The sequence below is a fragment of the Phyllopteryx taeniolatus genome, chromosome 11 (assembly GCF_024500385.1).
Source record: "Phyllopteryx taeniolatus isolate TA_2022b chromosome 11, UOR_Ptae_1.2, whole genome shotgun sequence".
NCBI lineage: Eukaryota > Metazoa > Chordata > Actinopteri > Syngnathiformes > Syngnathidae > Phyllopteryx > Phyllopteryx taeniolatus.
The window spans coordinates 7637368-7664235 of NC_084512.1; the positions used below are offsets into that span (position 1 = coordinate 7637368).

The 26868-nt window shown below is 42.4% G+C and overlaps 2 protein-coding genes across 5 annotated transcripts; one reads left to right on the plus strand and one right to left on the minus strand.

Moving 5' to 3' along the window:
* Positions 1 to 1061: 1061 nt before the first annotated feature.
* pcgf6 (polycomb group ring finger 6) lies at positions 1062 to 14374 on the plus strand. Of its 4 annotated transcripts, none has more exons than XM_061789490.1 (10): positions 1062 to 1517; positions 3434 to 3533; positions 6444 to 6540; positions 6673 to 6728; positions 6833 to 6892; positions 9554 to 9671; positions 9992 to 10019; positions 12051 to 12149; positions 13413 to 13495; positions 13582 to 14374. In XM_061789490.1, the coding sequence occupies exons 1-9, from the start codon at positions 1452 to 1454 to the stop codon at positions 13455 to 13457; spliced, it is 669 nt and encodes a 222-aa protein (XP_061645474.1). In that variant the 5' UTR covers positions 1062 to 1451; the 3' UTR covers positions 13458 to 13495; positions 13582 to 14374. The 4 variants fall into 4 exon arrangements, with proteins under 4 accessions (XP_061645474.1, XP_061645472.1, XP_061645471.1 ...); XM_061789488.1 differs by having other exon boundaries at positions 1063 to 1517; positions 13613 to 14374; XM_061789487.1 differs by having other exon boundaries at positions 1064 to 1517; positions 13409 to 13495.
* Positions 14375 to 14870: 496 nt separating this feature from the next.
* LOC133485570 (alpha-internexin-like) lies at positions 14871 to 26395 on the minus strand. The gene is made up of 5 exons (XM_061789485.1): positions 25996 to 26395; positions 23331 to 23561; positions 22188 to 22715; positions 20935 to 21059; positions 14871 to 15679 (listed from the first exon to the last, which is right to left on the minus strand). Exons 1-5 carry the CDS (start codon positions 26299 to 26301, stop codon positions 15493 to 15495), a joined length of 1377 nt encoding a protein of 458 aa, XP_061645469.1. The 5' UTR covers positions 26302 to 26395; the 3' UTR covers positions 14871 to 15492.
* Positions 26396 to 26868: the final 473 nt, after the last annotated feature.

The window sequence follows — 26868 nt, forward strand, 5'->3', positions numbered from 1 at the left end:
ACATATTTGACTTTCGGTAACAGAAGCTCTCACTTGCCTTCAGGACTAATAGCTAAAACCTGTTTTGTCCTGACTTAGCTGGAGGAAAGTCACTGCCATCCATGACTAAAAACTATCTCCAGTACAGTTAAGAATGGTATCAGTTGGCCCTGTGTTATCAGGAGACACAGCGATGTACAGTTGTGTGTCATCTCTGTAACCGTGGGAGCTGATGATGTCCCCAAGGTGAAACAAAAGAATTAGACCTAAAATTGACCCTTGGAGAACCCCCACTCCATTTTATGCGTTCTGGAAGAATATGTATCCATATCTACAAATAAATGGAACCAATTGTAAACAGTACAGGAGAGCATGACCAGGTTTTGAAGTCTCTTTAATAAATTTTTTTGTTTTACTGTATCAAAGGCGGCACTGAGATCCAATAGAACCAAGACTGTGCGGGCCTGCCCTCTCAAGCTTTAGCCATTCGTGGGTTCCAATCCTTCCCGACTTTCGCTTCAGCTCCTGCCCAATCCCGTGATTAACATTGAAATTAACTCCCATCCCGCGGGATTCGTGGGAATCCCGAAAAAAAAAATTCGTGCCTCTAATAAGGACAGACAAAGTTCGGACGTCCTGTACGGACAGACACACTTTATTGTGAAAACGCAGAACGGAAGCGCTACTTGTGACGTCTCGCCCCGGCGTTATTAGAATTCCCACATAGTTTCTAGGCAGGACACGCCCTGCTCCAATATTACTGGCTCCAGGACACACACACATTGGCTGTTGTATCCCTGGCGAACACGCCCGACTGCTTCCAGACGTGTAAAGATATCTTTACCCGACTGAAGAGCGGCAGCGTTAATATGTTTCCCACTAACACTAGCCCACCTTAATCCTAACCTTAACCCATCCTAAACCGCTTTAAGCCTCAACCCTACCCATAATGTGATACATGTTTGGGATGATCATCTCGTTCCATGTGCGTAACCTGCCCTTCCCGCGAAGCGGGAGCCAATCAGGGTTGCACTGGGGCGCGTCCTGCCTAGAAACTTAGTGGGAATCCTAATTATGCCTCGCCCCGTTGCCCGGTACACCGCGAACAGTAGTCAAAATAGGAAGTGCACGTGTTGACTTACTACGCGACTTTTTTTTTTTTTTGGCCACTTCGTGGTATCTCATTTATATAGGACGTCAGAGGATCGAGGCACATATTTCGCATACTTTTTAAGATTATTTGCCAACAGCAGCTAAGGTCCCACATGCAATTTACTACGTTTGGATAACTGTATTCACAAGTAGCGAGCTAATGCTAGCCAGCTACGGCGCAAGTTGACCGGCAAACTACACGTAGTTTAAAGCTTACTTTTGATTTATCGACTTTTTTTTTTTCTTTTTTCTTACGTAGATTAAAAACGCAAACAAGGCACTGTTGCGGTTTTGCTAGCCGTGGCTGGTAGATTTTGGGAATGTCATCGCCTCCATGTGGTCTCACCATTCTTGACGGGTTCTCGAGCTGGGATTCTGAAGCCGAGGTAACCATTTGTTATACAGGATAAGTTAACAACAAGCGCTTACTGATTTGAGCTTGGCTCCCTTGGACAACACGTGTCACTCCTAAATTCAATTTTATTATATATTTTTTTAAATAACTTGGTGCTTTAAAAATCAACAATATAACTACAAAGTTTTCGCAAAAGGAGTTAAAAAATTCGGACTAACAGTCCTGAATAAGAGAACGATTTATCGAGTTGAAAATCATTCAGAATTATTTAAAAATAATTGATTTACACGAGACAGGCATAATCAGACAGATCTTTTCGAGACGATTCCAGTTGTAGCATGACAATAGTTTATATATAGTGTATATATAGTTTTCTCGTGACAAATGTTTAGAAAGTTATAAATCTTTAAAACAGGCGAAAATGCACCAATTTCTGATCGTCTTAAAAATAATAATTAATTTAAATTTTAGGTGTGATCTTTTTTTTTGTTGAATCTGAGTTTCAAACTTTTAGAACTTTCTTCATCTTTGTCCTATATTTAAAAGGCTGGTATCATTGGGAAGCTTGCTAAAAACACAGAATGGAACGACCTGTAATAATTATGAACTTAAAGTAATTATAGAAAGCCAAGGGCCCAGATTTACAAAATAATGGTCAAGAGCCCCCTCCTTGAGCTGTCACCTTATCGTGGTGGAGGGGTTTGTATGTCCCAATGATCCAAGCTAAGCTAAGTTGTTTGGGGCTTTATACCCCTGGCAGGGTCACCCATGGTAAACAGATCATAGGTGAGGGACCAGACAAAGCACAGCTCCAAAAACCCCTATGATGACAAACAATTCAGGAAGACGTTTTCCCTTGCCCGGACGCGGGTCACTGGGGCCCCCCTCTGTTGCCTGGCCTGGAGGTGGGGCTCGACTCTCTTCCACTCTGGAGTTGCCCACGGTGAGAGGCGCCGAGCAGGGGCCTGTACGTTGGGGTTCACCCCAGTGGGCGAGAGGGTAGGGGTGGGGGCACGGGTCCTGACTGTTGTTTGTGCCTATGCACCAAGCAGCAGTTCAGAGTACCCACCCTTTTTGGAGTCCTTGGAAGGGGTGCTGGAGAGCGCTCCCGCTGGGGACTCCATTGTTCTGCTGGGGGACTTCAATGCTCACGTGGGCAATGACAGTGAGCCCTGGAAGGGTGTGATTGGGAGGAACGCTGTCCTGCTTGACACGCCCTTTACCGGTCAATCTACGTTCCTACCCTCACTTATGGTCACGAGCTGTGGGTCGCGACCGAAAGAACAAGATCCCGGATACAAGCGGCCGAAATGAGTTTCCGCCGCAGGGTCTCCGGGCTCTCCCTTTGAGATAGGGTGAGAAGCTCGTTCATCCGGGAGGAGCTCAGAGTAGAGCCGCTGCTTCTCCACATCGAGAGGAGTCAGATGAGGTGGCTGGGGCATCTATTTAGGATGCCTCTCGGACGCCTCCCTGGTGAGGTATTCCGGGCATGTCCCACCGGGAGGAGACCCCGGGGACGACCCAGGACACGCTGGAGAGACTACGTCTCTCGGCTGGCCTGGGAACCCCTCGGGATCCCCTCGGAAGACCTGGAAGAAGTGGCTGGGGAGAGGGAAGTCTGGGCGTCCCTGCTAAAGGTACTGCTGCGGCGACCTGACCTCGGATAAGTGGTAGAAAATGGATGGATGGATGGATGGTCAAGAGCTGAACAGAATTTGCAAGTGGCAGTCAGGTGATGTGGTGTGGTTTAATTTGGCACTCAAACATGCATAGGAAAAAAATAATAAATTTTGAGTCGATAATGAACAAACACTCCATAAATTGTTAAATTACATGGGAATAAATAAATTAAAGACACCACAAGATCAGGGTTGAAAGCAACAAACCCAAAGTTCAGACTGATCCTCTAGCATTTGATTTGATATGTTATTATTTTGTTATCCACAGCCCAAGCTCCCCCTCAATCAGTTCTACCCATACATCCGATGTGGCCTCTGCTGCGGCTTCCTCATTGATGCCACGACCATCACAGAGTGCTTACATACATGTAAGTAGATCCCAAAGTTTTATTTTGACTTTGTCTTCTTACAAGCAATGTGACAAGTGGCCACCATCTTGATTGAATTCCCCCCCCAAAACATGGAATGAGATCTTCAAACGCCTAAAAAAAATCCTCCTTAACAAATAAATTCATTGAAAAAAAAAAAAGACTGAAAGAACCCGTTTAGTGGCCAAGGCTATTTCAGGGGGTCCACAGACTATGACAAAGAATTTGTTTCTCGACCAATGAATTGCAATCCGAGTCTCTAAATGTTGCAATGTACATACTAAGCACACAGAAGATGAGGTTTGTGCGCATAAAATAAAGTTTATTAACAATGTTTACAACACAATATACACAGAAACACAACTGCAACAATTTTTCAATAATCACAGAGTAACCCACTCTCACAGTTATCCACTCACACACACACACAATTACCCGCTCACAGTTACGCACACACACAAGCTATTCACTCACACACTCTCTGTCCACGTTACCATTGCCTGACTTGCTTCTCTTTAAAAAGAAGTTATATATCTTGTCGTCATTTCTCAACGGACCCTATGGAGAAAAAAAGGCCAGTTTTGTTACTCTTAGCATCCCTTACAATTGCACAATGTTATCAAATCCCCACTTCAAGCCTAAACAATGTCAGGGGAAATAAACCACTGTAGATGTAAGTTTAATATTCAAACTTTCAGCTACTCAGAAGTTCCCAACTGGTTTTGCCTCAGACGCAAAACTTAACTTAGTCATTAAGTCGCAACCCAAATTTTGACATTCTTTAGCAACTCAAATTTATTTAACAAAAAATAGCCCAGTAACACAAAAGCCTTTATGCCCTGTTGAAAAACTTGAAAACAGTTGATATATATATATATGAAACATGAACAAACATGACAAATATGAACTAAAAAGGCACACTTTTTATGAAGTAAATAAAAAGCCAAACTTCTTTTTTTGTAGTTGAAAAAGGCAGACTTCTTGAATCAAATATTACAATAAAACAGACAAAATACTTAAATAAAAAGGCAGAATTCAAATAAATTACAGGTAGGCTATACCTATTTTAAACAAGCTACACTGGTGATACTGGTGAAATTTCAGAAATCAAACTGAAATATAAATGCAGAATTCACTTGAATTACAGTATTTGTGTTACACTTGTGATGCTCATTAAGAGCACTTTTGTGATGCCCTCAACTCCTCGTTTTCTTTGAAAGCACTCCACCAGTTTGTCTTAAATGTGTTTTAGCTAGCCTGTTGTGCAGTACATTATGCATGAAATAAGACGCTGCATGGAAGAGAAAACAAATCCAACAGCAACACTTTTGACACTGTAGCTGATTGCCTGCTAGTTTCATTCCTCTAAAATCATTGGAGAAACACATCAATATAAGCAGGAACCCGAGTTAAATGTACATGTTAATGTGGAGTGGCTGTCGGAAGCTGACACTGGTCATGTGTAGACGCCATGAGGGAGACTGGCACACTGCACTGGCTGCTTATTGAAACACTGCATGCGCTGGGTGATACGTTTTTGTTTTTACCGCCATGAGATGTAACTTAATGCTAACTTTAGCTTTACACCCGTGGCTTCTAGCAAAACGATCTCCTATCTGAACACAAAAGTGTTTTTAAACAGTGACTCATTGGGACACCACCGTAAACCTTACTTTAGTATGAGGTCGTGACGTAGACTGGCTCTGGGGCAAATTCTTCTTCTCCTAATAAATGTGGATTACAACTCCTTGTGGTACATGGCACCAACTACTGTACAGGAGGGACTTAACAGTCGAAAGGCGTCACAGATTTCAAAATGCAAACGGGTTCTTTCGATCAGACGTGCAGTGCCGTGATATGTCGTGTTATCTGGGTGGGGGAGACACCTGGGGGATCAGATTTCAGGGCGGTTCAGTCCTACCCCGGCCTCTCCTCTGGCTCCGCCCCTGACTGTTCATATCCAAAAAGTCAATGTCAGTTTTCAGGCCGTAATTGAAAGTAGAAACGACTGCTTTCGCAAGCAGACTTGTGTGCGACACATACTGTACTTGTAGGCTAAATTCACTTTGCTCGTACGTCCTGTGTTGGAAATTCCTCTTTTTGTAGAATAGTTAAGGAAGGAATCTTGTCTTTGCTTTGTTTTTTTAATACAAAGAGTTATCTACATGATATAAATGTAAAGAGTCAGAGGGAGAAAGAAGAAGGAGGGATGCGAAAGAGGGGGAGATGGCCATCTGTCCTCATGCTCTCCACACTCCCCACACTCACTCTGAAACTGGACCTCGAAAAACACATTATCAGGAAGGTCCTTCAGTCAGATTCTTTAAAGGAGATTCACACACATCCCAGCCAGCTGCATCCTTATCAGGAGACGACAGACAAAACAATAGCTGGGTGTTCCTGGCTCAGCAAAGTAACATTGAAAGTGTAACTGAGTTATGGAACCAAAAAAGAATTAATTTATAAATACTAGGGATGTCCTGATCCAACTTTTTCACTTCCGATCCGATACTGATATTACAGCTACTCTCTTACCACTCTTATACAAGCAGTCCATTCCATGCTCCGCTCCAGCACGTCTATCCAAAGCCCTGACGGCATGCAGATCCCGCGTGATCACAACAACAGGTTACTAATTCGCTAACCTAGTAGCAAGGAATGAGTGAATGTTGCTTGCTTAGTCGTTTATTGATACTCCAGTTTAAGTTCACTGTAAAACTAAACTCGCATAACAAAAGAATTACATCTATTGAATGTTCAAATACATCACAGCCTTCGTTACTTTTTATTTTATTTTTTTTTACAAAAATCGCTCGCTTAAAGCTAACACACATCGAATGAAAAACACCATTGACGAGCTGACAAAATCATTTATGTTTGTAATTTCTTTGTCTGTTTGTCTTTCCCTAGTTTGCAAAAGTTGCATTGTGAAGCATTTTTTCTGCAGCAACAAGTGTCCATCATGCACCATTATAGTCCACCAAACACAACCCCTTTACAATATCAGGTATTTATTTTTTGGTATTGTAGTACTTTCCCATGTGCATTATAAAATATGCATTAAATGAATTGATTTGTCTAGCATATAACTGTTCAATAATGTGTATAATCTTTTTGTGTAAAATTTGTCTTTCAACAGGCCCGACAGACAATTGCAGGATATTGTGTACAAAATGATCCCTTACCTGGAGGAGTGTAAGCATAGTATATACAAGTCTCATAAACACAAGTGTAGTGACATTTTTTTCATTGTCTAGTTTTTAATTTCTGACCTAAGCTTTTAATCCTTTATACTGCAGTTGAAAGAGAGCAAATGTGTAACTTCTACAAAAAACGAGGGCTCTTGATACCCAAATCAGGTAAAGTTGTTTTTCTATACATCATGATAACACAGGACAAATGAGTGCACCCCTTTGAAAAGTAAAGTTTAAAAAAAAAAAAAAAAAAAGTTTTATCCAATTCATTCACGTTTTTCAGAATGTTGATGTTCGGCTCTTCTGTGGTCGAATTCTCGTGATTTAGAATTCACCCACAAAATTCAGCTTTGAAAGACTTTCATTGATGTGTACACATTTTTGGAATAATACATATGAATGACTTGGTTAAAAAATATCTACATTTTGTGTGCTTACATTGACTAATCTTGCTTGCAAATCCATGTCCTTCATTTTTGGGACTACTGTATTCTGTAGTGTAGTATGCCATTAAAATATTGATTCTGAGAGGAAACAATGTTTTTTTTTTTAACAAACCCGTTGAGGTGCACTCATTTTGAGCACTATATTTTCACTATATTCAGTTGGCATTAATAATACACAATCAACAGAGATCCCTTTATCAACATGCTACATGAACTGCCATAATTACTTATTACTTACTAATTAAATAGTTAATATTTGGGTTGAATTGAACTTAGTTAATTTCTGCCTGATGAACGTAACTGAGAACGTGCTCATTCTGGCGTCAAAGAACGGTTTTCAAATAAAATTCATTTTCATTCATGAGTGGCAGGTTTTGTTAGGGACTTCCAGGAAAATCCATCCGAACACACTATAGACCCTTTCCAAAAAATTAGAATATCATGGAAAAGTTTATTTATTTCCATAATCCCATTCAAAAAGTAAAATTTTCATAGATTATAGATTCAGGGCCCACAATTTAAATTCAAGTATGTTTGTTTATTTTTACATAATTTGGGCTTCCAGCTCATAAAACCCACAAAATCAGGAATTAAAAAAAAATAGAATACTGTGAAGAAATCACCATTTACTTCTCAAATTTTCTAGAAAAAAATAAAGAAATTAGGGTCACATTAAATCAAAATATGTTACTTTCAAAACGATATGCTAATCTTCAATACTAGGTTGGGAATCCCTTTGCTTTAATCACTGCCTTGATGCGCTGTGGCATTGAGGCAATCGACCTGTGGCATTGCCTGAGAGTTATGGAAGCCCAGATTTCCCTGATGCTTGCTGTCAGTTCTTTGTTTTTGGGTCTGGCGCCCCTCATTTTCCTCTTGACAATTCCCCATCAATTGTGAATAGATCCGTTGAGTTGGCTGGCCAGTCAAGCATGGGCAGGGGCAAGGTCCTGCTGGAAGATTAAATCTGCATCTTCATACAGATGCTCAGCAGAAGGAATCATGAAGTCCTCTAAAACTTTCTGGTAGACTGCTGCGGTGACCTTGGATTTGAGAAAGCAGAGTTGACGAAAAGCTACACTAGACATTGGACCCCAAATCATGACTGACTGTGGATATTTCACACCTGACCACAAGCAGATTGGGTTCTGTTCTTCACCAGTCTTCCTCCAAACCCTTGGACCTTGATGAAAGGCACACTTTACTTTCATCGGAAAAGAGGACCTTGGACCACTGGCCATTCTGCATGTGTTACAACAGCGTGGCTTCGTAGTAAATGAGTGCGAGTACTAGACTGGCCTGCCTGCAGTCCAGACCTGTCTCCCATTGAAAATGTGTGATGTATTATGAAGCGTAAAATACGCCAACGGAGACCCCGGACTGTTGAACAGCTGAAGCTGTACATCAAACAAGAATGTGAAAGAATTCCACCTACAAAGCTTCAACAATTAGTGTCCTCAGTTCCCAAACGTTTATTGAATGTTGTTAAAAGAAAAGGTGATATAACACAGTGGTAAACATGACACTGTCCCAGCTTTTTTGGAACGTGTTGCAGCCATACAATTACAAGTTAATGATTATTTGCTAAAAACAAAGTTTATCAGTTTGAACATTAAATATCTTCTCTTTGTAGTGTATTAGATTAAATATAGGTTGAACATGACTTGCAAATCATTGTATTCTGCTTCACAGTTCTGAGGACCGTGGTTCAAATCCCGGTCCTGCCTGTGTGGAGTTTGCATGTTCTCCCTGTGCCTGCGTAGGTTTTCTACGGGTACTCCGGTTTCCTCCCAAATCCCAAAACCATGCGTGCTAGGTTGATTGAATACTCTAAATTGCCCATAAGTGTGAGTGTGAATGGTTGTTTGTTTCTATGTGCCCTGCGATTGGCTGGAAACCAGTTTGGGGTGTACCCCGCCGCTCGCCCGAAGATAGCTGGGATAGGCACCAGCACGCCTGCGACCCTTGTGAGGATAAAGCGGTACAGACAATGGATGGGTGGATGGATGTATTCTGTTTTTATTTATGTTTAACACAACGTCCCAACTTCATTGCAATTGGGGTTGTAGTTCGCGTAGAAAATGAACTTTCTCAACATTGGTAACCGGCCACAGAATTATGAGGGCTTAAACAATGAAGTCCAATACAAGAGCTGTGTTTACAAAATATATAAATATTATTAAAAGTATAATAATAATAATGCTCAGTTTTCATTGTACCTGTAAGATAGGAAAGATTGAGCTCTTAATTTTCAGTAGTATAATGAGAGTTGTTTCTAATACTATGTTTACCACGTTTTGCTGAAAGCTCAGAAAGTGGTCATAATGTCGTAGCTGGTCTCTACACATTTTTTTCCCTTTTTTTTTTCTCTGTGTGGCAGTGGTGGTCTCCAGTGCAGCTTCTTCAGGGTTGAAAAGGCAAAAGAAGGACTCCATGCCTCAGTGCGTGCTCAACATTCCACCTGAGCTGGATGTGTCACTGTTGCTGCAGTTTGTAGGGTGAGTCGCTTTGACTTGCTTTGGGAGCGTTGTAGTCATTATTATTCTCAATTCACTGTATTTTTCCTGAAGTGCAAATGAACTCAAATTAGACCCTAAAACTAATTAATTGACGATAGCAAAATATTTTTTTATATAATAACAATTTTGGAATTCAACTGCTGTCACGGGACAGACCGATCTTGTCCACTTTGATTGGAGGTTCCACTTTAATCTATAGCCGTTGATAAAGTTGCACAGAACTGCCACCAGATGGTCCTGTTTCTCATGCTGACTGCTACAAAAAACAAAACATGGACTGAGTTATTTTTTTCTTTCAGGGCTGAAGACGGGATAAGCAGCTATAAGGTAATTGTTTGACATCTTCTGGGCTTTTTCAGAAAATTCTGGTCAGAGTCGAACTGCAATTCGTGTACGACGGTTCAAAACTGTGTTGCCTTTAAAGTGGCAGAACGGCGACACACGCCTTCCAAGTTTGTGCCTCCAGTCCAGATACAGCCATCTGAGCTCACAGTTCTACCAAAGTTAATTTAATTAATAATACGATTAGTATTTTAAGCTAATTTAAAAAAGCCCAGATTGGCGATACATTTCTTTCAGCAAGTCTCCAAACTGCATGTCATGACAACTTTTTTCTTTTTCTGACTCGAGTGACCAAAACTGGCTACTGTTACTACTAGTACTGTTCAGCTATGCAAGAGTCTTTCCATTAGTGATGTTATATACAGTACAACAGCCACTGCCTGGAACTTAAAACTTGACGTTAGTCTGCTTCACAGGTGTTCGAAACTTGAAGTTTGGCAATGGCCAGTGGTTATCTAACAATACTGTGGATTGTAAAAAATGTAACATTGCAAACATGGCCGAAAGAACCAGATCCCGGATACAAGCGGCCAAAATGAGTTTCCTCCGCAGGGTGTCCGGGCTCTCCCTTAGAGATGGGATGAGAAGCTCGGTCATCCGGGAGGATCTCAGAGTAGAGCTGCTGCTCCTCTACATCGAGAGGAGCCAGATGAGGTGGCTGGGGCATCTGATTCGGATGCCTCCCGGACGCCTCCCTGGTGAGGTGTTCCAGGCACGTCCCACAGGGAGGAGACCCCGGGGACGTCCCAGGACACGCTGGAGAGACTACATCCTTCGGCTGGCCTGGGAACGCCTCGGGATAAACTTTATTGTTTTTAGCAAATAATCATTAACTTAGAATTTTATGGCTGCAACACGTTCCAGCTGGGACAGGGTCATGTGTACCACTGTGTTACATCACCTTTTCTTTTAACAACAATTAATAAACGTTTCGGAAATGAGGACACTAATTGTTGAAGCTTTGTAGGTGGAATTCTTTCCCATTCTTGTTCGATGTACAGCTTCAGCTGTTGAACAGTCCGGGGTCTCCGTTGTCGTATTTTACGCTTCATAATACGCCACACATTTTCAATGGGAGACAGGTCTGGCCTGCAGGCAGGCCAGTGTAGTACCCGCACTCTTTTACTATGAAGCCATGCTGTTGTAACATATGCAGAATGTGGTTTGACATTGTCTTGCTGAAATAAGCAGGGACGTCCATGAAAAAGCTGTTGCTTGGATGGCAGCATATGTTTCTCCAAAACCTGTATGTACCTTTCTGCATTAACGGTGCCTTCACAGATGTGTAAGTTACCCATGCCTTTGGCACTAACACAGCCCGATACCATCACAGATGCTGACTTTTGAACTTTGCGTCCATAACAGTCCGGATGGTTCTTTTCCTCTTTGGCCCGGAGGACACGACGTCCACAATTTCCAAAAACAATTTGAAATGTGGACTCGTCGGACCACAGAACACTTTTCCACTTTGCATCAGTCCATCTCAGATGAGCTCGGGCCCAGAGAAGCCGGCGGCGTTTCTGGGTGTTGTTGATAAATGGCTTTTGCTTTGCATAGTAGAGTTTCAATTTGCACTTACGGATGTAGCGCCGAACTGTATTTACTGACATTGGTTTTCTGAAGTGTTACTGAGCCCATGTGGTGATATCCTTTCTCATGACTGATATGTACAATTCAGCTGCAGATAACTGCTATGTGAATTACGCATACGTGCAACTGAATTGTACATATCAGTAACTCCAGTTTGAGGTACTGGTCTGTACAATTCGATTCTGACTAGTACCTGCTGTACCTACTCTTTCGCATTTGATCATTTTAAGTGTTTTTCATACACATATTTAATGTAATTTTGACTTTATTATTGTGTTGGCATAGGTTGTTGATTGACTATGGCGCATTCTGACTTGGGTACAAATTTGGTAACACAGCTGACAAAGAAACAGGACTGTGGTAAACCGAGGACCCCTGTTCAACTTAATGACACACATTAATTTGTTGTACTTCATTGCTGGCCAGCCACTAGAGAGGCGCTATGTGCGTGTGTCGGGTGATGCCACCATTCGCCACGTGGAGCTGTTCATCAGGAAGAAGATGGAACTCAGCCCAACTTGCCAGGTGAGTGGGCCAAGCTCACTAACAAGCTTAATCAGTCTGCAGTCACCTTGAATCCTGGTTGTTGCTTCAGCCGAGGTCAGCAGAGAAGTACTTTACTGTTACATGTACAAAGACCATTGCATTGTAAGGGCAGTTTTATTTAAAAAAAAAATTCTGTCACATGACACACACATTTTTTCACGTGCCCAATTGATTGAACTGTGATCTCTTTCACAAATTTGGGAGCCACTGTTTTTTTTCGACTTCCCAAGATTAGGCAGCAAACAGCATATCATGTGTTGAAAAAATATGCTTCTTACCGTGACCATTCCAGTGACATCAGAGTACACTTTTAAATTAAGTTGTGATCTAGATGCAGCCAGGCTGACTTTGATTGCTAGCGTTCACAGGTTAATCAAAGTGCTGCCAGCATAGTATATCTCTTTGTCCAGAGTTTTGCAAATTTTGGGTCAAGATTGATTTTTCTTTTAATCAGTTAAAACCTCACAAAGACAGGCGCAGGATTGACAACATGCAACACTTTAATGCCTGCCTTACGATAGAAAGATAGAAAATGGAATTTACAGTGTGCTGAAAGTTTAGAAGACACATGACAATGTTAACCATCATAATAAAGCCGTATGATTAAGATATCTTGTTTCTTTTACACTCATTGAGTCTTGTGTGGTGTAGGTTCACACCCAGCCTGAGTGTGTAGTTTTTATTTTGCTCCACTAGGGTGAGGATTAGCAGCTCCTGGCCTCGGTGCTTCCTGTAGCGGCAAGTCTAAGGGAGGTCAAAAGTCATTGTTGAAGAGGTCTGACTGTTATGAAATTCCTACCCTAGAACCCTTTTATTATTGACTCGAAATTGGCTACCCTCACTTCAACCAGACCCCTTTCTTGCCATCTTATTTTGTCATTATGCATTTTATCCCCTCAATTTAAAACACTTCTCAGGCGTCTTAATATCATGTCTGTGACGTGTTTGTCAAAGTACCCCAATAATCAAGAATTCCAGAACATACTGTATTACAACCCAGGTCTACTGAGGTGTACTAACGACATGCATGATGTGCTGGTCCGAACAATAACATTTGTAAGAGTACCATTAAGGCAGAAAGGTGCGAGGCTAATCACCATTTTTTATTTCACCATTGGGATACACTAAACAGCCATTGATTTTTGTTGCTTTACATTGCCTTGGGACCTCAAGTACAAATATGGAAGCATATACGTGTATATATATATATGTATATTTTTAAATATTCTGTCTTGAAGGTAGATGTGGTTTGTGGAGATCATCTCCTGGATCACTATCAGTCACTGAAAGATGTACAAAATTCTGCGGGAGCAGAGGCCTTGCAGGTAAGTGCCATTATCTACTAAAGCTCCTTTTCCGTGATGGTCTGGCGTGGTTTTACCCAATAAACCACTGTGGGTTTCACTGCTAGGAATAACAAAGTGAACTCCCCCCGTCCACAGGATGGTCTGCTGGTGCTGCACTTTGGCTTGGTCCTGTCCTGTATGTCTTGAAAGGAAGGAATGGACTGTTTAAGGGGGTATTGCACACTTTTTGTAAGGCAGACGTTTTTCTTGTCCATATGATCACATTTCAAAAATGTATCAAAATGTCATAAAACTGAAAATGGACTGGAGCAAGTTACTTGGAACAACAATATGATGGGATTTCTTTGAGACTATTTTCAGGACATGTCTACTACTGTGCTTGCTGGACACAGCTGTTTTATATTTTTTATACTTTGCAGTACAGTGCATAGTTAGATACATGTATTTTCTCTGCCTTTTTGTAGCTGAGATTGACATTAGAAATTGCAAAAGTCACTCAAGGGTAACAACTGCCAAAGATTTGTAAGCATGCTGTAGATCTACACTATCTTAAGAACCTCTTTGTTGTTGATTTTTTTATTATTTTTTTTAATCCCCCCACTCCCCCTCCTAATTTAACTTTTGTACCAGATACATGGTCAGGCAGGTTTACATTTTCTGTAGTCGTTGAGCTGGGGTTTTTTGTACGTTTTTTGGGATAAGATTGCATAATAAAGTTTAAATTAAGATCTGTGAAAGAAGTCTTTTGTCAGGATTGATAAAATGTTTTCTGTGTTAGTGTGATTACTTAGAAGATAATAATTACAGTACTTTTCAACTGATGAACTTGTATCTGTTTATTCATTCCTCTATTTATTGTCTTTCCTTGAACATTAAACACCTAATTATTAAAAAAAATGTCTGTGAGCCATTCTGTGCTGTTATGTAACAGTGGAGCTAATTTACATACAGTAATACTTCACCCACAGTTTCTCCACCCATGACGTGATCAACTAGGCAAAGATCAAGAGCTACTTTCACGCTGGAGTAAAGTGCCTGAAAGACTACAATGTAGAGGCTAGCGTGCAGAAAACCCTCAATCCCTCGCAGGTGCGTCACCCCTGCTATCTTGTCATAACTGAAAAGTAAGCAGCGCTGCATTGAGTTTTGTTGGATACACAGATATGTGTCAGATACCGCACAGACCCGACTGCTCGGTGAAGTTGTCGATGCTGTGACACTGGGTAGAATTTATTGCTCAATGATGTACCTATGCCACATACATACTGTGTAGCAGATTAATTGCTGGCTTGATGAGCGAAAATGATTTTGTCTTTTCAAAGCGTAAGTGTCAATGCAGTTCTGATGCATCCTCTAAAGCTGCGCAGATGGATAATCACACGAGAGACCAGTCATCAGTTGATCTTTTTATTCTTAACATCAGTCCATACAAATTAATTCCACTGTGAATAGGGGTGGACACTGATGCATAAAGTTAGGTAAAATGGTCTATTAGTACAGTATTTTCACAGCCACTTCTAAAACAGATTTCCTGACATCAACACTGATATTAGCCAAAAATACAGCGGTAGGTACACACAAACAAGCTAGTTCTTTAAATAACTGAAGAAAGAACACTAATATGAAGCTTTTTAAGTGATGAGCAAACAACCTATTTGGTGTAATAAACATTTGGTTAGCCACCACACTTCACACATAAAAATGACTGGAGTCTAGCACGTTACTCGTTTATCAATTGTAACATACCCTATAATAGGTTAACTTCACCTGATTTACATCTTGATACAAGCTTCCATTTGAGAAATATTTTGAGTCCAAAAATGTTCTATGTTTCAGACTTAAGCACTATGGAAAGAAAGAAATCGTATATCTGACTCCTGATTTTCATCACTCCAAAAACATTACATTAACTGCAATGGAATATTTGGACTCTACTGTGCATATACAGTATTTGACTAGAACTTTATAAATACAGTATGTATTATTTGTCTCCCTTCCTGCCTCAGTCTGTGTCTTTAGTTATTGGAATTGATGTCTGCTTCGTCCTTCTCCTCCTCCTTGAGGCTTTCCTTCTTGGCTCCGTCTTTGTCTCGCTGGTTGCTTCTGGAGGAGCCGGCTGGGGCTCGGGCCTGGTAGCTGTAACTGGCGGCTCCGAATGACATCCCTGAGTTAAAGTGAGTTTCCTCGCCTTCCAGCAGCTTCCTTGTAGGATGAAAATACATATATTAAAGATTCCATATTCTGCCAAACCAACTTTTTCTAGTATTTGGGATGTAATATTGTCTTTATGGTGCCACAGTAAACGTGAAATATGAATTAAAATCGTCCACGCATTCCTGAGTTACAGACGTTTTTCTGCCGAGAGGCCTGAAATCAGGTCATTTGAATTTCTCAAGCTTATCTACGTCACTAGCAAAGATCTCTGCCTACATTTCTGCTCCCGAGCCAGCGCTGTCAACATAAACACGTGTGCTCTGACAAGTGGATCTTCTACACGGAAGCAACCAATCAGAGGAAAGGGGTCAGTCTTCGCTAAATACGGACAAAGCAGATACAAAACCGGGTCAAACAGAAGTAACTGTCAGAGAGGCCTTTTCTGGACACTCGTATGACAAAAATTTGGTGTTTTATGACATGAAATTACCACTTTTATACTCAGTCCATGTTAGAGAGTCACTATGGAGGTCTAAATTGACAATATATGGGACCTTCAGAGTAGAAGTAAGACATTTTTTAATTCATTCATTTTCCATACTGCTTATCCACACTAGGGTCGCTGGCGTGATGGAGCCTATCCCAGGTGACTATGGGCGAGAGGCAGGGTACACCCTGAACTGGTCGCCAGCCAATCGCAGGTCACATACAAACAAAGAGTCTTAAATTAACCTATCATGCATGTTTTATGGGGACGAAACCAGAGTACCTGGAGAAAACCCACGCAGGCACAGGGAGAGCATGCAAACTCCACACAGGCGAGGCCAGATTTCAACCCGGGTCCTCAGAACTGTGAGGCAGATGCGTTAACCAGTCGCCCACTATGCCACAAGAAATTATGTTTACTTATTTATTCTGCAGACGGAGGCCCGTTTGAGTAGAGCGTTTATGTGGGTTCTAATGTGTTAAGTTAGTAAGGTAGTAAGTAAGAGGTAGTAATTGCCACCGGATATTCTTGTTCGGCATTTGAAAATTTGCAAAATAGTGTCTATTTTAGGGGAACCTATCCTCTCTTATTTGCTAAAAAATGTAGTTGCTGTTTTTGTGCTTGAGCCAAAACTTTGTCTCATAAAAATGTGCATTTCTTTGGTGCCATTTTGGGGCCAAAAAACTGTCACTTAACTAGCCTTGTCTTAAAGGAAAAAAGTGCTTTTCTGCTCTCCTGAGGCATCTATAGGTAATTAATCTTTTTGGATGGGTGTCAATTACTTGTGCATTGCCACGTGCATTTTTCTCTGTTGTTTTAAAACAATAAATTAAAAACAATCAACAGAAAAAAAAAATGAACTAATCAAATACATTGTAAATCTGTCATGAAAAACAAAACTATTTCAGTTGCAATGACAGCTTAGACTACTTCTGCTGCCTCTTTCCCCTACTGTATTTGCTCACACACACGGTATATAAATTATTGAGCCAAATTTGAGCATTTAATGCCGCACTTCTAATAAAGTAGCAAAGACCCAACGGAATTGTGTGTCAAACTGATTTTTGTTGCGATCCAGATAGTTTCGGATTCTCTCAGAGGGCTGTTATGGCTGTGAAACCACACAAATGTTTAATCGCCACATCATATTAAATATACACAACAATAGATGTTTACTGTCACGTGACTACATCTGGGTACTGGTCACCATCAGCACCATACTGGATGACTGGAGTCTTCACATTGCAACCACCAGTACAGCTTAACAGTGACAAATGGTGGCTAATAAATCTTTAAGTCTTTAGTTATTGGTGGGGATTAGATCTTATTTCAGAAAAGAGGTATGATGATAATGTGATACAACTTCCGCTTTTGAAGATGGTCTCTGTATTGGTTTGGTGAATGCAAGAAATCAGCACGAAGGCTGCGGTACTGCACACCAATGGACTTGGCTTGACTTGTATGTTCATAGTATACATTATGAATATAGTTAAGTATTGATGTAAAACACAATAGTTGATGCTTTATATAGTAATTGGCTTGAGGCGGCACGGCCGGCTCGCAAACGCAGAAATGCATTTTCATTGTGAGTGAAAGCGTGTGTGCATTTAGGTTAATTGTGAACTGCGACGTTGCGAAAGTGTGCGCCCAACACCAGTGCCAGACTCATCGCTCACTCATGGAAACAGTTGCCAGTTGCCGCACACTGCGGCAGTTCAATCGGGTTCGGCCAAGTCGCTCGATGCCTCTGGATTGGCAGACTGGGGTGGTGGTTTTTAATAAGGGGGACCGGAGGGTGTGTTCCAACTACAGGGGGATCACACTCCTCAGCCTCCCTGGTAAGGTCTATTCAGGGGTGCTGGAGAGGAGGGTCTGTCGGGAAGTCAAATCTCAGATCCAGGAGGAGCAGTGTGGTTTCTGTCCTGGCCGTGGACCAGCTCTACACCCGGCAGGGTCCTCGAGGTTGCATGGGAGTTCGCCCAACCAGTCCACATGTGTTTTGTGGACTTGGAGAAGGTGTTCGACCGTGTCCCTCGGGGAGTCCTGTGGGGGGTGCTTTGGGAGTATGGGGTACCGAACCCCCTGATACGGGCTGTTCGGTTCCTGTACGACCGGAGTCAGTGTTTGGTCCGCATATCTGGCAGTAAGTCTGACTCGTGCCCGGTGAGGGTTGGCCTCCGCCAAGGCTGCTCTTTGCCACCGATTCCGTTCATAACTTTTATGGACAGAATTTCAAGGCGCAGCTGAGGCTTAGAGGGGATCCGGTTTGGTGGCCTCAGTATTGCATCTCTAGTTTTTGCAGATGATGTGGTTCTGTTGGCTTTATCAACCCGTGATCTCCAACTCTCACTGGAGCATTTCGCAGCAGAGTATGAAGCAGCTGGGATGAGAATCAACACCTCCAAATCTGAGACCATGGTCCTCAGTCGGAAAATGATGGCGTGCCCTCTCCAGGTCGTGGATTAGACTCTGCTTCCTCATGGGAAGGCGTGTCGGTGGAATTGAGGAGCTCTTCGAAGTATTCTCCCCACCGACTCACAACGTCCCGACTCGAGGTCAGCAGCGCCCCAACCCCGCTATACACAGTGTTGATGGTGCAGTGTTTCGCCCTCTTGAGACGCCGGATGGCGGACCAGAATTTTTGCTTCAGCGACCCCCAAATTCCGCTTGGCCAGCCGGTACCCATCAGCTGCCTCAGGATTCCCACAGGCCAAAAAGGCCCGATAGGACTCCTTCTTCAGCGTGATGGTATCCCTCACCGTTGGTGTCCACCAATGGCTTCGGGGATTGCCGCCACGACAGGCACAGACTACCTTACGGCCACAGCTCCGGTCGGCCGCCTCAGCAATGGACGCGCGGAACATGATCTCCTCGGACTTTATGTCCCCCGCCTTCCCCGGAACATGAGCAAAGTTCTGTCGGAGGTGGGAGTTGAAACTCCTTCTGACAGGGGATTCTGCAAGACGTTCCCAGCAGACCCTCACCATACGCTTGGGCCTGCCACGTCGGACCGGCATCTTCCCCAACCATCGGAGCCAACTCACCACCAGGTGGTGATCAGTTGACACCTCCGCCCCTCTCTTCACCCGGGTGTCCAAGACAAGCGGCCGCAAGTCCGATGACATGACCACAAAGTCTATCATCAAACTGCGACCTCGGGTGTCCTGGTGCCAAGTGCACGTGTGGACACCCTTATGCTTGAACATGGTGTTCGTTATGGACAATACGTGGTGAGCACAGAAGTCCAATAACAGAACACCGCTCGGGTTCTGATCGGGGGGGGCCGTTCCTCCCAATTACGCCCTTCCAGGTCTCACTGTCATTTCCCACGTGAGCATTGAAGTCCCCCAGCAGAACGATAGAATCCCCAGCGGGAGCGCTCTCCAGCACCCCCTCCAAGGACTCCAAAAAGGGTGGGCACTCTGAACTGCTGTTTGGTGCATAGGCGCAAACAACAGTCAGGACCCGTCCCCCCACCCGAAGGCCGAGGGAGGCTACCCTCTTGTCCACCGGGGTGAACCCAACGTACAGGCATCGAGCCAGGGGGGCAATAAGTATACCCAAAGCTGCTCGGCTCCTCTCACCGTGGGCAACTCCAGAGTGGAAGAGAGTCCAACCCCTCTCAAGAGGACTGGTACCAGAGCCCAAGCTGTGTGTGGAGGCGAGTCAGACTATATCTAGTCGGAACTTCTCGACCTCACACACCAGCTTGGGCTCCTTCCCTGCCAGAGAGGTGACATTCCACGTACCGAGAGCCAGCTTCTGTAGCCGGGGGGCGGATCGCCAAGGTCCCTGCCTTCGGCCACCGCCCAGCTCGCACCGCACCCGACCCCTATGGCCCCTCCCACAGGTGGTGAGCCCATGGGAAGGGGGACCCACGTTACCCTTTCGGGCTGTGCCCGGCTAGGCCCCATGGGTGCAGGCCCGGCCACCAGGCGCTCGCCTTCGAGCCCCACCTCCAGCCCTGGCTCCAGAGGGGGGCCCCGGTGACCAATTTAGAGTCTTCAATCAACCTACTACACACGTATTTAGGATGTAGGAGGAAACCGGAGTACCCGGAGAAAACGGGTAGATAAGCTAACAGTTAGCTAAGCTCCTCTTGCTCATCCTCCTACTACCACTCTTTTTTTTTCTTATTTGTAATTTTCAACCGTCTGGATGCCCTGTGGTACCATGAAGAATTTAAATGGTTTGCATTACTATTAATTCCCTATTTAACTCTTTCCTTGAGTAAAAGAGAGCTGGCTTTTCTTTGGTGCAATGTGTGCTGTGTTAGCACAATAACAATAGCGATACCATCAGCAGCTGACAGATTGTTGAAAATATTATTAGTTATCAACAACAAAGTTATCAACTGTTTTGCTACATTTGGTGTTTTTTTTTGTGCTGCTTCGTTCGCTTATCAGTCACTAGGCAGTACAATAGACTTCCTGTTTACTTTCTTGTGACTTATAAGAGAAGAAGGTGATGGTTTTGATTGATTGTGGGGCATCATGGTACTTGGAATTCTTACCAGACAGTGAACCAGGCGGGACACTGACTTTGTCCTGATACAAACCAGAGCAAACTAAATGGATGAAAGCATCTAATTTTCTTGTGACCTTGCATTCATTTTGGTTTCTGCTGTCTACAATTTCTCATATTCTAAAAAGTACAAAGAGTAGCTGATTTTTCTGTGGCAATGCTTTAGTGCATGTATCCATAATGTTTTTGTTTACTTTTTTTTTGGTAACATAATTACAATACTGATAACTGTGATTACTTTGGTCATGACAATAATGATAGGACATTTCCATACCGTTTCATCTCTACTCACCTGTAAGCAGCTATCTCAATGTCCAGGGCCATCTTGACGTTGAGCAAGTCCTGATATTCTCTCAGGTGCTGGGCCATCTCTCCCTTGAGGTTCCTCAGCTCAGTATCCAGTTGGCCAATCGTGTCCTGTTCGAAGAGGGCAAGCAGAATGATGAAAAGACACTCATTGAAAGGTCACACAGTTGAAGGGTTACATTTGTCTTTTAAAAGACAAACATAACCTTTGAGGCTTACTTAGTTTGAGCTTCCCTAAATAGCTAGTGAAAACAGATGGCCTTCCTGGATCCAATTTAGCAGCAGTCTGGGTTAATCTAGATGCACAGGATCAGTTCACTAAGAACTTTCGCTGTCTAAGCCTAAGTGACTTCCACACTAAAGCTATTTATTTTGTGTAGTTTGTCATGCTGCCCTTAAAAGCTAATGCATCCAGATGGAACAGGTTAGTATCTTGAGCATAACAATGTGTTTTAAGGCAAGCATTTCTCATGAAACAGGTGTCAGAGTGTAAATGACCAGAGATTTTCATTGCTAAAATTAGTAACAATCATCAGAATGGTCAAGAAGTCGCAATTATAGCATGTTCATTGTCGTTCTCCTAGCTCAGCACCGAATGGCCATATTTTAGATGAATGACCCGCACGTACAGAACTTTATGCATGCATTATGTATTTTAAATTTATTGGAAGACAACAAGACCAATTTGGGGACCCGGGGGCCAGGTTCTAATTTGTAAATCTGCAAATAGTTTCTATTTAACTTGCCCTTGACATTGACATGTTAGGGCCACCTTGAAGGATGCTCTTAGGTAATGGAACTCAAGCTGTGACATAATTGATGAGTTTGCCCTGCTCAATCCTATTAGTTGGAGACACTCACAGCCTTCACTGGCGTGCTGCTGCATATTCAGGTTGAAGTAACTTACTTTTACTCGACGTTTACCAGGTATTTACAGTAACTGGTAATGGCTGACTGGTATTTAAAAAAAAAATGTTTAACATGCTTTAATCACTCAAGCAAGAGTGTGAACAGGCACTAAGGAATACTTTTAAAAGTGTGTTTTTGTAAAATGTTTGTGTTTGAATAAGTTCAAATGTGTTTAAAGCATGGGAGGGTTAAAACAATATTAAGACGCTATAAGACGCTCTCGCTATGCTTTACATATAGATTTTCACGGGCGGGTGCATCTGGAATATATCGCCTACGATAAACGAGGGTTAACTGTACTGCATATGTCATACGTTTCTCAATGCGTACCTGCAATGCTGTGACTTCAGCATTGTGAGTGTCCTCCATCTCTGTGGTCTGCCTCTCTAGAGACTCGTTGGCACCCCTCAGCGTCTCGATCTCCAGGGTCTTGGCCTGCAGCTGCCTCCTGAACTCGTTCATCTCCTCCCTGCTGGCGCGCATGGCCTCATTGCTCCTGGTGGCCTGTTCGCTCAGGCTGACGAACTTGCTCTTGTACCACTCCTCTGCTGACTGCAGGTTTTTGGAGGCAATGGACTCGTACTGGTTGCGGATCTCTTTCAAAGCTGAGGTGAGGTCGGGGTTGGCGAGTTCCAGTTCCACGGAGACCTGCTGCGCCTCCATCAAGCTGCTCAACTCCTGTATTTCCTCATCGTGGACTTTGTTCAGGAAGGAGATTTCATCCCTCAGCGATTCCACTCGGCGCTCCAGATCCAGACGAATGGCTGCCGCATCATCCACATCCTTCCTGAAGGACTTCAAGGTTTGCTCCGTCTCTTCATGCACGCTCAGCTCCTGCTCATACTTTACATTGAGTTTCTAAAATGTAGCAAATAGTTACACATGAGCAAAGTAAGAAAGACAAATGTAATGCTGTAAATAAAGCATACATTTAGATTTGCAGCTCCAGCAGACACAAAGGGAAATGCTGTGGTGAAACTGAAGGAAGATTTCTAGCTTGTAATTCGTAGTAAGTATTAATTTGGACGTAGCTTTAAGTACAACTGGACTGCATGCGTCATAGTGAGTGCCGGTCCTTACATTTTTAACTTTGTCATGTGAACAATTGAGGTAATCAAACTATTCGACACATCTTTTGTGTTCCACAACATTGCAAACTACAACCACCAGTCTCAGTCAAAATGGAACGGTTTTATTTTAGATGCATACCATATATTAACTGGATAATCATTTGCTTGAAAAGACTTGGTTAGATCGGGTAAAAGAAAACAAAAAGATTATTTCAACTTGTAGTTGTTTCTAAAAATATAGTTCTAATTCTCATTAAACTTTTTTTCTCATAGTATTTTTATTGAATTCTTTTCATTGTGACTTTATTGTTGTACTGCATAATTATTTTTGTTTCATTACAGAATGGCTCCAATGCTCCTCCTTATCATGTAATGATACAGACAGTCATGGTTGCTCTTGTACCTGCAACTCATCTTCCATGTTATTCCTCTCGATCAGGATGCGGTTCTTGTCCCTGTTCAGGTCCTCCAACTGGGACCGCAAGTCCCTCAGCTCCTGCTGGTAGAGATGAGCGGCCCGTGACGGTTCGCTCTGCCTCTGCCGCAGCGTCACCAGCTCGGCCTCCAGAACTTTATTCTGCTGCTCCAGGTGTCTGACTTTATCAATGAACATGGCGAAGCGATCATTTAGACCCTGTGCAGCAAGACAAATGCCTCATTGGTACTGGCTCCTGTTTGGCATTAACTGTAACATATTTAAGATGCTTACAAGCCTCCAAGCTAATGACGACTACATTTTTACCTGTTTTGGATGACCTTTCTTACATTTCGAGGTAGTTATTGTGTTTATGGGCAGCCTAAAATATGTATTTGCTACTCTGCAAAGGGACCATTGAAACACCTGACAGTTTAACTGTGTTAAAATGGTTGTTGGCCCCTATATCGTGTCTTTTAATGTAACTCCACGACTTTATCAGGAAATCATATGAGGGGACGTCAGTGACATAATTCAGAATTACATCTCAAACACGCGACTGAAATGCTCTCATACACATTACTGGAACACTCTCACACAAATATGTTTTTGTCACTCACACCCAACTAAAATGCTTTCTCAAACGCAACTGAAATGCTCTCTCACACTACAGAATTTTTTATTTTTTTTTTACTTCTCACATACGCTATTCTCATGAGAGTGAGAGCATTTTAGTTGTGTGTGTGAACTTAATATTTTTTTAGTAATGTGTATAACAGCATTTCTGTTGTGAGTGAGAGTGTTTCAGTATGCGTGTGTGCATGTTATATAAAGGTTTCAAATGCTGTGCTGTTTTAGAGCAACCCTATGTGTCCTGGAATAAGATTTAGCCGTATTAATCCTGGTTGATTTAAAGGTGAAATCTCATACCCAGCCCTGCTTTGTGGAGTTTGCATTTTCTCCACATGCTCTGGTTTTAATTTCACTTACTAGCGGGTCTGAAAATTATTTACTACAAATAATGTATATATGTTCATGTATCTATGCCAGTGACAGGCGGAACAATTAAAAGGTTTTCCACCCGTTAGCAGAAGGTACAATTCACCTGTGTATCCACCAGTTGTCACTCATACAGAACAATATCTACATGTTGAACTAAAAAGGCCCAGATTTCACACTGACTAAGCACATTTGTGAGTAAATTGAGACATTACCATTATTTCAGTACTTTTTGTGACATTTTTTGTTAGGTGGTGTCGTAACATTTTTGTCATGTAAAATATGGGCCTTGACTGAATAAAGGCCAGGAAACAATGGATTAGAGCAGTGATTTCCAACCTTCATGGAGCCAAGGCACATATTTTATAATTGAAAAAATCTCACGGCAATCCAACAAACAATGTCACAAACAGTGGATACATTAATTACTGTATGTACTTCCTGCTGTCTAATAGAAGACCATTCAATTGTTCTGTCTGTCACTATGCCTCACTGGCATAAATAGATAAATAAGTTAGATTATTTCTTGTAAATGAATAATTTCTTGAGCAATTAAGTTCAATTTGATAATTTCCCACGGCACACTTGACGAGCGCTCATGGCACACTGGTTGTGAATCACTGGATTAGAGAGTGCAAATACCAAATGCTGTGTCCTTTGTACTTCCATTACTTGACTTGTTTTATGTTATATGTTGTGGACATTCACTTGTTTAGTTATTGACGATGGGAAGTATGAAGTACAAAACTGTCACTGGAGTAGATTTTGGTGGTGTCTTTGAGTATTTTGTTTTCTGACGACTTTTGACTATTAGGCCTTCTCTGTACATCTGAAAACAGATATGTACTTTCTACTCCGTATTGTCAAATATGCTCATTAATTTTTTCGACGTGACTAGAGAGGTAAAATCAACTAAGAACTTGATTGAGATCTTGGGGTCTTACAAGGCAGAAAAAAAAGGGAAAGCAGCGACATGGAGGGAAGAGAGAGAGAGAGAGCATTAACGATGAAAGCAACAGATTCGGAGAAGCAAGATATTTGCTATTCATGGCCTTATTTAGAGAATTGTTGGATGTCGGCTTCAAGAGATTCGTAGTGAACGCGTCGTCTTGTGCCAGCCATCTTGTGGTGTTCAAGAATTCTTTCTAATCTTGATCTTTTTTGTGAAAGTGGGGAAAAGGGAGTTTTGATTTTATGTGGTGTTTTTTTTGTTCTTTGTTGTGTATTTTTGTGCACAATTTAAAGCTGAATATTTTAAAGAGTCAAATCTGAAAAGAAAAAAAAAACAAAAACACTTTTTGTCGTTGAGTGAATTTAACATGGTGGCACGGTGAACAACTGGTTAGCACGTCTGTTTCACAGTCCTGAGGTCCAGGGTTCAAATCCGGCCTCACCTCATGTTCTCCCTGTGCCTGCATGGGTTTTTGCGAGTGAAAACTTTGAAAACACATGTTGCTTTAAAAGGAACCAGTTGGTTGTTTTCATTCTTACTGCAAGCACGATGCAAAACAATAAAAGAAGGAAACTATTTTTTGTGCATTTTTTTTTTTCATTGTGACAGGTTTTAGAAATAGTTCCAGTATTGTATATATATATATATATATATATATACACTATTAGATTATATATTGTATATACATTTTCACTGACATACCTGCAGCTGCTCTTTCTCATTGGTTCTGATGACTTTCAGTTCGTTGTTGACCACCGAAGTCTGGATCAAGTCGAGGGAGTCCGTGGCCACGAGAGAGAAGGAGCCTGGAGGTTGGCCCAGCCGCCTGTACATGCCCACGGAAGAGGCGCTGTTTCGGGACACGGCCATGGACCTGAGACCCGGGGACACCCGAGGTATGGAGCTGCTCATACGGGGGGAGGAAGAGGAGGAGGCGGCGGAGAACCTGGAAGAATTCCCGAAAATCTTCCGGTAGGAGGAAGAAGTGTAGTGCTCTCTGTAGTTCATCTTTGCCGTGAGTCAGAGCTCAAAGTGAGGTACTTGGGAGAGATTTGCCGCAGCTTTAAGCAGCGCGGATACAGGTGGAGCAAACCATTCTGTACCCTATACAAAAACAAACAAAATAAAACATGGACACAAGTTTGGTAGCTTTAAAAACGATGTTAATACACCCATTGCACACACGAAAACGTGAGCTCAATTTGTACATTTACATCTATAATTTGTAAATGTTATGTTACGATCAGAAAACATGGAGCTGTCCATGTTGAAGCAACTGTTGTGCTCGTGTAATGGGTTCGTTGTGGATCAGAGGGCCTCCAGCCAAGATGGACGTCAAAGCAATACGAGTACATTGGGAAAAGCTTCATATTTAAATGACTAGCCTTTAACGAAACATTAAGATCAACCTTAACAAGAACAAAAATGCCATTTGCTTAAGTTTATCATCTATATTGGTACGTTGTGATCACAGTTATTGTATAGGTACAAAACTTCAAAATAGCAACAAACGTAGAATAGCTCAACCTACGAACACAGGCTCCTCGGCGACCACCCAAAAATGTTTGGAACTGC

What these genes read in the sequence shown, in the direction of transcription:
- pcgf6 (XM_061789486.1), top strand. Translation starts at nt 1,452, where the DNA reads ATGTCATCGCCTCCATGTGGTCTCACCATTCTTGACGGGTTCTCGAGC. An exon ending in CAACCCCTTTACAATATCAG is followed by an intron (nt 6,541 to 6,672) that starts GTATTTATTTTT and finishes GTCTTTCAACAG; the next exon opens with GCCCGACAGACAATTGCAGG. An exon ending in ACGGGATAAGCAGCTATAAG is followed by an intron (nt 10,020 to 12,050) that starts GTAATTGTTTGA and finishes ATTGCTGGCCAG; the next exon opens with CCACTAGAGAGGCGCTATGT.
- LOC133485570 (XM_061789485.1), bottom strand. Translation starts at nt 26,301, where the DNA reads ATGAACTACAGAGAGCACTACACTTCTTCCTCCTACCGGAAGATTTTC. An exon ending in ACATGGAAGATGAGTTGCAG is followed by an intron (nt 22,716 to 23,330) that starts GTACAAGAGCAA and finishes GCTACATTTTAG; the next exon opens with AAACTCAATGTAAAGTATGA. An exon ending in ATTGAGATAGCTGCTTACAG is followed by an intron (nt 15,680 to 20,934) that starts GTGAGTAGAGAT and finishes TCATCCTACAAG; the next exon opens with GAAGCTGCTGGAAGGCGAGG.